This window comes from Sceloporus occidentalis, unplaced genomic scaffold (genome assembly GCF_023333645.1).
Source record: "Sceloporus occidentalis isolate IW3139 unplaced genomic scaffold, rSceOcc1.0.p SCAF_5, whole genome shotgun sequence".
In the NCBI taxonomy this organism is placed as follows: domain Eukaryota; kingdom Metazoa; phylum Chordata; class Lepidosauria; order Squamata; family Phrynosomatidae; genus Sceloporus; species Sceloporus occidentalis.
Genome location: NW_028316985.1, coordinates 35,801,070 through 35,814,176, shown reverse-complemented (window position 1 = coordinate 35,814,176; position 13,107 = coordinate 35,801,070). Strand labels below are relative to the sequence as shown.

Sequence of the window (13,107 nt, the reverse complement as noted above, 5' to 3'; positions counted from 1 at the left end):
TGGAGTTTGTTGTGGGCCCACATGGGCCTTCTCAGCCTCTGGCAAGAGAAGGCTCAATATCATACATAGCTACCAATCCCAGAATTCCACAACAGCATGGCAGTTAAAGCAGCATCAAAACAGCATTATTTCTGCAATGCTGATGTAGCCTACCTGACATTTTTTTGTTGTAAAACCGTGACTTCTACATTAATATTTAATGGTGATGTTAGGTTTTGCACAGTGTTTCCGTTTACAATATGTAAAGGGATCCTGGAGCACTTTTGAGACTAAGACTGCATCCACACTGGAGAAATAATCCAGGTTGATGCTGCTTTAACTGCCATAGCTCCAGGCTATGGAATTCTGGGAAGGGGCCATCCTGGTAAGATACTGTGAGGTTTTATTGGCAAGTTTCTTCAAAGGTTTACTATTGCCTTCCCCTGAGGCTGAGAGTGTGTGACTTGCCTAAGGTCACCTTAGTGGGTTTCAGTGACCAGATATCATAACCACAAAGGAAGACAAGGCGCTGTGAAATGTAGGACAGGCAATGAAAAATGTAGGGCATGACCAAATAAAAAACTTGCACAAATATAAACTCATGCTTCTGCCCAAAATGGAGGCCATTTTGGAATGTTAAGGTTGAAATGGAGGGCATGGCCTGGAAAAGGAGGATGTCTAGTTATCCTGGCTTGAAATGGATGACATTTGGGAACTCCTCCTAGACAGAAAGGTTGAAATGGAGGACATGTTCTGGAAAAGGAAGACCTTTGGTCACCCCGGCTCAAAATGGAAGACATTTGGGAATTCCTTCCAGACAGAAAGACTGAAATGGAGGACATGTCCTGGAAAAGGAGGATGTCTGGTCAGCCTGCCTTAAAATGAAGGACATTTGAGAATTCCTCCCAGACAGAAAGGCTGAAATGGAGGTCATGTCCTGGAAAAGGAGGGCCTTTTGTCACCCTGGCTCAAAATGGAGGGCATTTTGGAATCCCTCTTGGACATAAAGTTGAAATGGAGGACATGTCCTGGGAAAGGTTGACATCTAGTCACCCTGTTTCCATGGCTGAGCCTGGATTCGAACCCTGGTCTCCCAGAGCCACCGTCCAGCACTCAGACCACTACACCACGCTGCCTCCTACCACCAAAAGCCCTCTCACATTAGACAGACTGAATAATGAAAAGCAACCTGCCAATTTCACCCCACGAACACCCTCCCTCCCCTTTCTGCGCATGCGCAGCAAGGCCTAACCCAGCTGCCGGAAGTGTGGCGGAAGTCAGAGTCGCAAAGCACAACCGGAAGTGTGGCGGGACGGGACACCGGAAGTGAGCCTAAGAACACCATAGAGCTGAAAGAGCGGCGGGAGAAGCACAGCTCAAGAGGCAAAATGTCGGTTTCGTTGCTGAGGAAGGGTCTGGAGCTACTAGAGACGGCAGGAGGTAACGAGGAGCAGTGAGGAGGCGGTTAGGAAGTAGGGACTGGACAGGGCGACCAGACGCGTCCTCCTTTTCCAGGACATGTCCTCCATTTCACCTTCTGTCCAGGAGGAGTTCCAAATGTCCTCCATTTTGAGCCAGGGTGACCAAGCACGTCCTCCTTTTCCAGGACATGTCCTCCATTTCACCTTCTGTCCAGGAGGAGTTCCAAAATGTCCTCCATTTTGAGCCAAGATGACGAGACACATCCTCATTTTCCAGGACGTGTGCTACATTCCAACTTTTCCAAAATGCCCTCCATTTTGAGCAGGACTAAGAAGCATGAATTTATATTCATATTAGTGTTTTTAGCTTTTTGGTTGATAACACCCTAATTCTTTCTGGAATGTCCTACATTTTGAGGTGAGGACATCTGGTCACCCTTGGACTGGAGCTGCTCCTTCTCTGGTTTAATGCCTCTCTTCTGTCTTTCTGTGTCTGCATTGAATAGAGTCCACTCCCAGGGCCAAGAAGGCGGCATCAGCCTCCCAACCCAACAAACAGTCATTGAAGAAGTCAATGAGGAGGAAGAAGTGGTTGGGGTCTGGAAGAAACCAGGCCACCGTCAAAGGCAAAGTGATCAAATCTGCAGTAGGTGAGAGGAAAAACAAGGGAAAGGATGGCTGCATCCGCTCTGCAGAAATAACCCAGTTTGACCCCACTTTAACTGCTTTGGAATCCTGGGTATTGTAGCATAGTGGCTTCAGGGTTGGACTACAACTCTGGAGAGAGGGTTCAGTTCCCAGCTCTGCCATGAAACCCATTGGGTGACTTTGGGCAAATCATACTCTCTTACTCTCAGGGGAAGGCAATGGCAAACCTCCTCTGAACAAATCTTGCCAAGAAAACTCATGATAGGGTTGCCATAAGTCGGCTTGAAAGCACAACAAGAACAACCAAGTTGGTTGTGGCACTAGAGCTCTCTGACAGAGAATTCTAGAATTCCATAGCATTGAGCCATGGCAGTTAAAGTGGTGTCAAACTGGATTCATAGAATCATAGAATTGGAAGAGACCCCAAGGGCCATCCAGTCCAACCCCATTCTGCCATGCAGGAATACACAATCAAAGCACCCCCGACACATGGCCAACCAGCCTCTGTTTAAAGACGTCCAAAGAAGGAAATTCCACCTTTCTCCAAGGCAGTGTCTTCCACTGTCAGACAGCTCTTACCAGATTATTTCTGTAGTGCAGATACAGATGTTATCTTCTGGGATCTTTCTGTATCCCCTTTCACTCTGATCCTACCCCCACAATCATGTAACTGAGCACATATATCTGGGGCTCAGATTTTATGCATGAATTGGGTAAAAATAGTGTAGGTGGTTAGGTGCAAAAGCTTAAATTAAAATAAATGTATTAATCTCAAAGGTGTTCTGGGCTTCCTTTTTTTCACTGAACCCAAGGCTATTTGCTTGGTAAATTTCAGAGGAGGAGCTCTACTCATCTGATGCAGGAAAAACAGCAAAGAGGTTTTGTCATTTTAAAGACTTTGGCATAAGATTTTGTGGACTGTATCTGACAAAACAGCTTGCAGTCCATGAAGCTTATGCCAAATAAAATCTGGTGGTCCTTTAAGATATTACAAGCCTCTTTTGTTGTTTGGTCTTGTTTTAAATTGCATCTTTTTCCTGTATTCATCCCTGGTATGTACTTAATTCATAGCAAAGCAGGCAAAATGTTTTCCTTCACTGTTTCTAATAAGCAAAAGAACCGTTTTCTTTGCTCTGGTGTAATTACTTAATATGCAGAGGACCTGATGTGATTAATATATAGAGGGCCTGAACAAATAGGTTGTTGACTAAGAAAACTCAAGCCACATTTGGACTGCAATCCTGTGCACACTTCCTTGAGAATAAAGAGCTGATTATGTCTAAGATATTGCAATATTATTTCTAACTTTGATCTGATGTAATGAATTTTGGCTTTAAAATTATGATAGTTACAACATGATGTAACTAGCTTTCTATGAAACAGTGATGTTCTGGTTTTCTGTTTGTGAATTTAAAATAGGTGGTATCCAAATAGCAAAGAAATTCAGCATTTAAGGCAGTGGTCCAAAACACACTGCAGAAATATTCCAGTTTGAGACCGCTTTAATTGCCCTGGCTCAGTGTTAGGGAATCCTGGGAATTGTAGTTTATTGTGTCACCAGAGCTCTTTCTGGCAGAGAAGGCTAAATGTCTCACAAAACTACAGTTCCCAGAATTCCCTAGCATTGAGCAAGGGCAGTTAAAGTGGTCTCAAACTGGATAATTTCTGCAGTGTGTTTTGGACCTAAGCATTTAAAATTACTAAGTGAGAGAACCAGCAACTGAATCACTTTGAAGTATCTTGCTATGTTGTTAATCTTTGTGACTTTTTCCAGATTCCAAATGGGTACTTGTTTTTGTCTGTTAAAGTAAACAACAGTGTCCTTTCACACCTTAAAGACTAATTGATATATTACAGCATAATATCTTGCAGCACAAGCCTATCTGCTCTTTTGCATGGAATGTTACTCAGATTTACAGGTATATATGGGCCAGTGTATTGAAGGCCATGAGGTCAAGAGGGATTAAATGCAGAAAATCCGGTGACAATTGTATTTCAGACATAAGAAATGGTATTTTGCTGAAAAGAGTTTTGTGTTCTGCCTCCATAAACACTTATCCTTACTCCAACAACTAGTAAGGTCACCTTGCTAATAGCCTATGTCCTATGCTTATAACATTGAACAAATGTACAATTGTTTCTCATCTTTTCCAGAGGAATACAGGAAATGTCAAGCTGTTGACCATTTTCAGGAAAATTTGCAGTACATGATGAGCAGTCAGTTCATTACAGACAACACTGTTACTCAAAAGGTAAGTTGCCTACTTTTTTCATTCATAACCAGTGGAGAAAAATGTAGCTTTATAAGAGCACTGTTGATATGATAGAAAAACAAGCAATGTTGTGCGTCTTTATTCGCAAGATATCAGTTGAATTAAAAGCCTCAATTGACAGGTTAGGGCACGCATCCCAATGTTGAGAGGGGACTTAACAGTATAGCTCATTACATTTCCACATGACTGAGTTCCTGCTACCTTTCATCTGGCATTTTAGCCAAAATGTTTCAGATCTCTAACAATCAATTTTCATATCAAAGTATTTAAAACTATGCAAAAAGTTTTGCCTTCCTGGGCTGAATTCAGATGACTACCGTATATACTCATGTACAAGTCGCCCCCATGTATAGGTCGAGGGCAGGTTTTGAGTACAGAATTTTGGATTTTGATATGACCCGTGGATAAGTCGAGGGTACAACTTTGGGACACGTAACAAAGGATGTAAATGATAAAGGCCCCCACATGCATGCATGCTGTCCTTGCAAAATGCTATCAGGGCAGTTTCTCTTCTCCCTGGGAAACATACACACTCTCTCCTTGGGGGGAAAAAAGCAATCAGGGCTCTTTCCCTCCTTTCCTAGGGAGCAGGGAAATAGCCCCAATTGCTTTTTGTGAGGCATGTGCATGTGTGTATGTCTTCCTTTTTCCCAGGGAGCAGGGAAAGAACTCTGAATGCTTTTTGCAAGGAGAGAGAGATATGCCTTCCTCTTTACCAGGGAACAGGGAAAGAACCCTCTTTTCTTTTTGCAAGGTGGATGTGTCTCCCTCTTTCTTTCATTTTCCAGGGAGGAGGGGAAAAAAGCAATCGGGACTCTTTCCCTGCTCCATGGGAAATAGGGTGACATGCGCGCACACACTCCTTGCAAAAAGCAGTGGGGCTCTTTCCCTGCTCCCTGGGAAAGGAGTTAAAGAGGAAGATATACAGATGCACTCTCTCCTTGCAAAAAGCAATCAGGGCTCTTTCCCTCTTCCCTGGGAGAGGAGGAAGTTAACACTCACAAACTCTTCTTGGCTGAGCAGCAGCTGCGGAAAGGTGTGTTTGGCAAAACTTTGTTCTCAGCACTATTACCGTATTGACCCTTATATAAGCTGACCCAGGATTCTGGGGTCAGGTTTTTGGCATAAATTTTTTGACTTATAGACGAGTATATATGGTATGCAAAACCTCCTCTGTGGGCTTTTGTTTTTCACTGTTTCTGTCTGCAAACTGTCTTCAAATCTTTGGGCTAGATTAGGCTTAAAGACCATAACTGGTTGTGCTATTAATAAATGTTAAATGTGTGTGTGTGTTTATTAATTTCTTTGCAATTGGATTTGAAGGTTTTAGCCCAAAACAGAGGGAGGAAAGCTAGAGACCGCCCCCAGGAAGAAGCAAAGAAAAAGCCTGAAGGCACCGTGTTCACTGAGGAAGACTTCCAACAATTTGAGCAGGAATATTTTGGGGGAGCTGGAGCAGTCTGACTAAAGAGACTGTTTCTCATTATTTATGAGTAAATGTAAATGAGAATGCATCCTTTCTTTAGGAGTCGCGTTTACTCTGGGAGGGTGCAGAGCCCTTACATCTAATAAGTTCACTCATCTGATATGGGATGTCACAGTCTGATCTGTAAGGCAAAGAATCCAGATCTCTATCACCAGGATGCTGACTATTCCCTACAGGCATTTGGCCTTGCCACATATATTTCTGCTGGTGTGTGTGAGAACAACTAGATTGAATCATCCCTTCCACCATCTTCTACAGTGACTTTGACTACAGCCTTCTGTACACACCAGAGAGAGAAACTAATTGCACAATTTGGGAGAGGATGATAGTCTTCTAAGGCATAAACACAGCAGTCCGATTTGCTCCAGTAGACAAACACATCACTGAAAAAGAATATGGACATCTAGGTTTAATTTGTAACCAAGTATCTGCCTCAGCCATCTTTTATATGTAATAAGTATTATGCCACTAGCCAAAAACAAAAAAAATGTGGGAATTTTAATTGTTATTTCATAAGAGTACCACTGGCATAACTCCATAATCTGTTTTTTGTTATACTTCTACCCTCTCCAAAGAGGCTGATGTATTTATAGTTCCTATAGACTGTCATACAGTCATGTACCTTGAATTCTGTCATATGTTGTAAATCAGGCTCAATTAATACCTGTATTAATAAATGAGAAGGTTCTCGCGAACTAATTCTGCAATCACTTGAGATTAAAGAAAGGTTGGTCTTTTTTTAAAAAATGTCCATTTTAAAAGTACTGGGAAATAATTTACCATTCAGGTGTACCTGACGCTGCAACAAGGTAAGCAGGTGCAGGCATCACAGTGTTGGAGAGCATAGTCGTGGGAAGGAGACAAGGACCGCGTTTCCAAAAAAAGGGGAGGGGAGCCCCACATACACTATTTTATTTATTTTCCAAGATTTATATCCTGCCTTTCTCCCACAGTAGGACTCAAGGGACTGCTCTGATATCATAACTCGGTATAGTAGGGACACTCATTCTTTGTAGGTCTTTAAACCTATTTAATTGAACAGAGTATTAATACCTTTGTAGACTTGCTCCACTGAGCAGTGGCATTTTGTACTGGGGTCTCCCTATCACTGCTCAGTTACTCCCCTTCCCCTAGTGAAATTTATTAGAATATGAATGTTTTTATCTTTTGGCTCTTTTGTAAGCAGTAAAGTGGTCGTGTGAACGGTAGCATGTCTTATAAAAAGAGCCAAGATACTTCTCAGGACACAAGTCTAGACAGTACATTTATATAATTATGGAAAATAGTCCTTGTAATGAACACCGTAGCCAAAAACATTCTGTCTCATCTCTCTGAATGCATATTTCCCTTAGGTGCTGCAAAGCTAAACCCACTGAATATTGCAATAAATAATTTGGCCAAAAGGTGGCAGAAACAGAAATTTATCCTTTGTGTATTAATCCTTTTGGTTCTGTAAACCTGCATTTAGTGATTTATTTCTATACTGTTTTAACATCCTGAACTGTAGAAGAAATGGAAGTTAAATGAGCAGTGTTCTTAAAGCTGCTCTTCAGGAAAATAAGAGATTGGTTTGTCCCAACTGTTGTCACACCCTTGTAGGATCCATATTCTTGTCCCTAACTTTTAAAAGGGGATCAACCATAGGAACTCAATCAGCAGCTGGGAAAATGCAGAACAAAGGCTAATCTACCTCAACTATGTTGACATGCATATCAGATTCAATCTTCCTTGGTAGTTTTTAAGACTGAATGTAAAAAGCCCATATAGGTGTAAGTATGCATAATGAAACCCTTCAAGCCTGTATCTTATTAACCTGCACTTGTAAGTGACTGATAATCCTAATTTGGCGGTCTCATGTGTGCCTTCAAGTTATTCCGATTTATGGTGACCCATTGCAGTCCAATCAGCGATAGCATTACTATTGACCACAAGTGGTTTACTTCTTCATGATCACACACTGGGTTTCCTTGGCTGAGAGGGAATTTGAACCCTCATCTCCAAGTGCTAGCACATCACTCATACAAAACTGGCTCTCTTGCAGGGTCTTGTCTTTTTACAGAGGCTTTGGAGTAGTTAGCATGTACTAATCACCATGCTAGTCAACTGGTCACCTTGAAATTAGAGCAGTGAAATAATCATTCACATCTGCCAGTGAAATGAAAGCTCCTCATTCTGGCATGACAAACACTTCTGGTGTAAAAACTATTTTACTTAAACTAACCTCAACCAGCCAATGAAGTTGCAATTAGTGGGGTGAGAGAAGATACCCCATTGACGATCTTTCTCCCCCTAGAATCCTGTCAAACTGCTCCATGAGCTTGATTCAACATAATCTCGCAGTACTAACACACTGCACAACCAAAGGGGCAGTGTGGAGATAAGATTTGTCTGTCTACATTTGACAACTTGCTGCCACTGCTTTTAGAAATGAATCCATGGAATAGGCACATTAAAAACTGGGACATTTATCCTGGAGCAGGGGTGAAAAGTACCCCTGCATTTTAGGCTATGCTGGTTAAAGCAGCTGGCTGCATCTTTCCCACCTGCCCTATATTTTTCAGAACTGTCAATCACTACTCAAATTCTCAACAGCTGCATAAGCTGTAAATGGCAGCAGTTAATACATAAGAGGAAATGGTAGTTGCATCTGAGGAAATAGCTTTATAAGCCTGAAAGTTTATGCTACCAAGGTGCTAAATTGTACTGATCTAGATTAATATGGCAGTGTCTTTGAATTGACCATTCAATATGCATCTGGCCTGGAAGGACAAAGGCCAGCCAGTTTAATCAGGCCTGGCCTAAAATAAGGAGAACCACCCACCCCTCCAGTCCATCTGCCATGATGCAAGCCTCTAAGGAAGCTGCTGCCATTCCTTTCTCCTTTTGTCATGTCTTTTTTAGATTGTAAGCCTGAGGGGAGGGAAATGTCTTAACTATTAGTAAGCCACTCAAGAGCCTTTCTGGCTGAAGAGCAGGGTATAAATACAGTAAATATGTAGCCTAAAAGAGGCAAAGTGAAGAAATCAGAATTAAGTAGAAATCAAAATCGTTTTAACTAGCAGCTGCACCCTGCAGCACGTCGTCATATACAACCCAATGCTCATTTCCCCTATACACTCAAATGGTGCATAGAATAAGGCAGCATACTTTGAAAGACAACTTCTTGCAACTATTTTACACATCCCAATAGGCACCAACCCAGCTGCTCCTGTAACATGAAGTGAATGCATCCTGAAGATGTCTTCCCGCTTTCTTAAAAAATAGCCCTTTTACTAACAACAAGGTCCCACCACCGAGGAAAGCATACGTCCTCCTCACTTTATGTTGTTCCAACCTAGCTCCTGTACAAGGAAACTGCCTGGTTGTAACTTCTCAGAGCAGCTGTCCTTTTCACTTTAATTTTTTTTACCATTTCATTAAATTCAAGAAATCACACAGAACAGTTCAAAGACTCCACTGTACATACAGAATTATATACAGTACTAGAAAATAATTTATTTAGCAACAATACACAGCAGTTTGCACTAAGCTTTTATATACATGCATGTAACATCTACTCTTGACTACCCTATTCTGGAACTTTAACTTTTTTACTCTTGGCTTTACGGACCTCTTCAATTAGATCTTTTAAATACTGGATTTCTTTGCTCAATGAATCTGCTTTCTCTCTCAGGGCCTCATTTTTCTGCTCTAGTTCTCTACACTCTCCTGATAAGGCCTCTTGCTCTGCCCTTTTCTTCTGCCGATACCGGGTAGCTGCCGTCTTATTTTGCTCCATCTTCTTCAGTTTCTTGTCTATTCTCTTTTCAGACTTTATTTTAAATGATGCTACCTTTTCTGCAGGGGAATCATACGGCTTGGGATGCACAGAAACAAGCAGAGGCTTAACAGACTGGACATCACTCACAGAACTAACAGAAGTGGTAGGACTCTGTTGGGGTGACCCCAAGTAAGACTCCGGGCTCATGCATATTCCACTATCATTATCAGAATGTACTTCATCCTCCCCCTCACACTTGGGAATCACTACCACTAGGATATGGGCTTCAGCTTTCCTTTCTCCTTCAAGAACATCTACTTCATCACCTAGTTCTAAGCTGAAAGAATGGTCTGCTGTTGTGATAAGTGACTCTGGGGAGAGGGGAAATGCAAACAAGGAGGTCAATGGGGCCATTTCATCTGCCCCAGTGGGAGATATGGGAGAATGGATAATTTGCTCTGGTATCAGTATAGTTTCTTCAATGGGAATTTCTTGAATGGGAGGGTCAAGTAGATCACACGTGTCTTCCAACGTGGCCGTGAGCTCATCTGGTGAGATGGTGGATTCCAGATCATCAATACCTAACAGCGCATCAAAGTCGAACTCCTTCAGATCCATCTTTTCCACCATCCAATCCATGCCAGAGAAGGCATCCTCTGTCAAACGAAAGAAAAAATTTATTCAGAAAACTAACTGTTATCCAAAAAAGCAAGTAAAGTTATTCTTGTGCCTTTACTCCCTCCCGTTCTATATACTCAACAAAGAAATACACAGCCTGTTTCCAGCAATTATTCTAGCACATTTTACAAAATATTCTCATGACTAAGGATGCTACTTGTTTATATTCAACTAACTAGAAACCAAAGCCACCCTCAACATTTCCAGAATACTTTTTTTGTGTCCCTGGTCTTACCCTGGCTGTTATCTGCACCATTATTCAAACTATCCACAGCCAGCCAATTGGAGGAGCCCACTTTAGCCTTGTCGCTGGAGAACCCATGCGAACTGAGGTTCTTGGCCACCTCCAGGTAGTCATCTAAGAGTCCCAGACTTTCTTCAGCCACCAAACACGGCTGGTTGAAGGGGGAGAGAAAATCCCCCAACAACATCTCTGTGTTTGAGAAGCTCATTCTGGCCAAGTTTTAGTACTTTGTCGTCGAAGAGTGTAGACAAATAGGTGGTGTTTTTGTCAAAAACAGCAAAGCTGCTGTGCAATGCCTTGAAAAACCTGGAAAACACAGAAAATGGCTTTTAGTACTAAGATAATAATTCACCAGAATTTGAATTTAGGCAACTCCTACTATAGGATAAAGCACTGAGTGGGCCTTTGGTATCTGCTGGGGTTTGGTTCCAGTACCCTCTGTGGATCCCAGAATCTGTGGGTGCTCAAGTCCCATTAAATACAATGACATAATAAAATTGTGTCCGATATGTATCATGGCAAAAGTCAAGGTTTGCTTTTTGGAATTTATGTAGTTTATAAATTTATATATATTTAAAGTATTTCAAGCCGTGGGTGCGTGAATCTGTGAATAAAAAAATCCGTGGATATGGAGGGGTGACTGTACTATACATGGTGCTATTGCAGCTTTTACTTTTTTGAGCTACCATCTGGAACGTGCTTCAGTGGCTCATTCTTATGGATGCCAGCAAGCTCTCCTATACAACAGCGCCAACTAGGGTTTGTCAAATATTCTCGCTTCCGCCAGCCTTCCTTCAGTCTTGGTTTCCTTGCATAGCCATACATGGTCAGACCCGGCTGGGCTCCTGCTCCACCCAGCAGCACTCCCTTTCTCTGGCTCAGGCAGTCGCTCCCTCCCAACAGCTGCAGCCATTTCATGATCTGGCTGCTGAACGCGTCCCCACCCTTCAAGCAGGCCGCCATTTTGTCTCCTGCCACGTTTTTACTTAGGCCAGTCGCATTAGCCTTTGGTATTATACTGCCTATTTCAGGCATTTTAAGTAGATTGTCGGATTCCAGAATCTTAAAACCACCCCCAGGATGAGCAAAAGACCCATCATAAAGAGATTCTAAATGGTTTGCATGGACAATTCAGGAATTGGGAGGGAAATATGGCTATACACAAATATGTCTGCTTCAAGGTGACAGGGAGCTTAAACTCAGCTCTTCCCTAAACAGCTCAAAAAAGGCTTCTGAGCCAAAACGTACTAAAAATAAAACAGATCTAACTGGGTTTCTTCCCCAAGAGATTTCTTGTGTCGAGGAGCTGAATGTATGTGTGCTTTGTGCCTATTTATGGAGACCATGAATATCACCTAAAATTAATACACTTATGAATACCACCCAAAATGGCCCTTCATTTTTACTGGGGAAAACCTGGTCTCCTGTTATGACATCCTAGCCTTACTGAGGTTCACAAGCATAGATCAATGCTTTAGTTCTCCAGGGATTATTTTAGGTGTCATGGGAAATAAATTTGCCTTCTAATTAGTGTCATTAATGGCCTATCATCATTCTTCCTAGTCCCTGACATCCTAGCTTTATTTGTGTTCACAAACGTAGATCTATCAAATGCTTTAGCTCTCGGGGGATTATTTTAGGTGTCAAGGGAGATAAATCTGCCCTCCAATCTAATTAATGGCTTATTATTATCATTATTACTATTTTTAACCCGACATCTTAGGCTTACTTGTGTTGACCAATGCATATCGATCAATATCTTAGTTCTGAAGGAGTTATTTTAGGTGTCAAGGGAGATAATCCTCCCTCTAATTCCAGTCTCCTTAAGCGATCGCCCCCTTTCTTCCTTTGGGAAATCCCTATTGACTGCGCCACTCCCTCTCCCCAAAAGCCCCCTCCAGTGGGAAGGCGAACTATCTTTCCCAGAAGATGACCCCTATTACCCTTTTTGACCCCCCCTTATCCACATATATACTCCCCAAAGAGGAACCAGGGACTCCCTTTGGCTCTTTCCCATACTCACGCCATGGTTGCAGACGCCTGGAGGTGCCGAGGCCGCGGCCGCTGTTGCTGCGCCTCTGCAATGGCCGTTGCTGCCGCTCGCACTGCCGCCCCTACCATGCCATGGCGGCGGCTGCTGATGTTGCAACGCAACGCAAGCACCCCTCTCTCTTTTTGCGGCCAGACAATGAGAGCGATGGCGCCCGCGCTGCCTCCTTATATACCACAACGAGATCCGGCAGGGCAGTCTTCTTCAACCTCATAGAATCCTTCCGCCGAAGGTCTCCCGGTGGTTTAAAACAGCCGCATTCGAGGAGCCTCATTTCTTTCCTCTCCTGAGACAGCTCTTTCAAGAGCCAAGGAATCGCTCTCTGGACTTTGCCATCCGGGGTGAGGCTGCTTTCCTGGTTAAAAAGTCCGCGGAAGGATCGCGGGGATTATACTGAGCACATTGACTTTTAATACCAGTCTCTGGCCGCTCAATTAGAGCAAGACCACGTGACTTTTAAACGGAGAGGGTGGCTTCCTATTGGCTAACGCGGGTTCAGTCGGGAAGCGGACGATTGGGGAGGCACGCGAGGGTAGCACGCGGCCGGCGGAATCGGATTGGCTGGCAG

General features: G+C 42.9%; 2 protein-coding genes across 2 annotated transcripts; one reads left to right on the top strand and one right to left on the bottom strand.

Moving 5' to 3' along the window:
- Positions 1 to 1,317: 1,317 nt before the first annotated feature.
- On the top strand, positions 1,318 to 6,518 carry RPS19BP1 (ribosomal protein S19 binding protein 1). Its single transcript, XM_089526763.1, has 4 exons — positions 1,318 to 1,419; positions 1,907 to 2,050; positions 4,203 to 4,300; positions 5,645 to 6,518. Exons 1-4 carry the CDS (start codon positions 1,368 to 1,370, stop codon positions 5,783 to 5,785), a joined length of 435 nt encoding a protein of 144 aa, XP_089382889.1. The 5' UTR covers positions 1,318 to 1,367; the 3' UTR covers positions 5,786 to 6,518.
- A 2,769-nt stretch (positions 6,519 to 9,287) lies between these two features.
- ATF4 (activating transcription factor 4) lies at positions 9,288 to 12,690 on the bottom strand. The gene is made up of 3 exons (XM_089528232.1): positions 12,513 to 12,690; positions 10,481 to 10,795; positions 9,288 to 10,223 (listed from the first exon to the last, which is right to left on the bottom strand). The coding sequence occupies exons 2-3, from the start codon at positions 10,695 to 10,697 to the stop codon at positions 9,376 to 9,378; spliced, it is 1,065 nt and encodes a 354-aa protein (XP_089384358.1). The 5' UTR covers positions 10,698 to 10,795; positions 12,513 to 12,690; the 3' UTR covers positions 9,288 to 9,375.
- Between the last annotated feature and the right edge of the window lie 417 nt (positions 12,691 to 13,107).

Bases quoted from the DNA above. Each gene is read 5' to 3' on its own strand.
- RPS19BP1 (XM_089526763.1), top strand. From the start codon at position 1,368: ATGTCGGTTTCGTTGCTGAGGAAGGGTCTGGAGCTACTAGAGACGGCA. The intron at 1,420-1,906 runs GTAACGAGGAGC...TGCATTGAATAG, and splicing joins GCTACTAGAGACGGCAGGAG to AGTCCACTCCCAGGGCCAAG. The intron at 2,051-4,202 runs GTGAGAGGAAAA...CATCTTTTCCAG, and splicing joins AGTGATCAAATCTGCAGTAG to AGGAATACAGGAAATGTCAA.
- ATF4 (XM_089528232.1), bottom strand. From the start codon at position 10,697: ATGAGCTTCTCAAACACAGAGATGTTGTTGGGGGATTTTCTCTCCCCC. The intron at 10,224-10,480 runs GTAAGACCAGGG...TTCGTTTGACAG, and splicing joins TGGTGCAGATAACAGCCAGG to AGGATGCCTTCTCTGGCATG.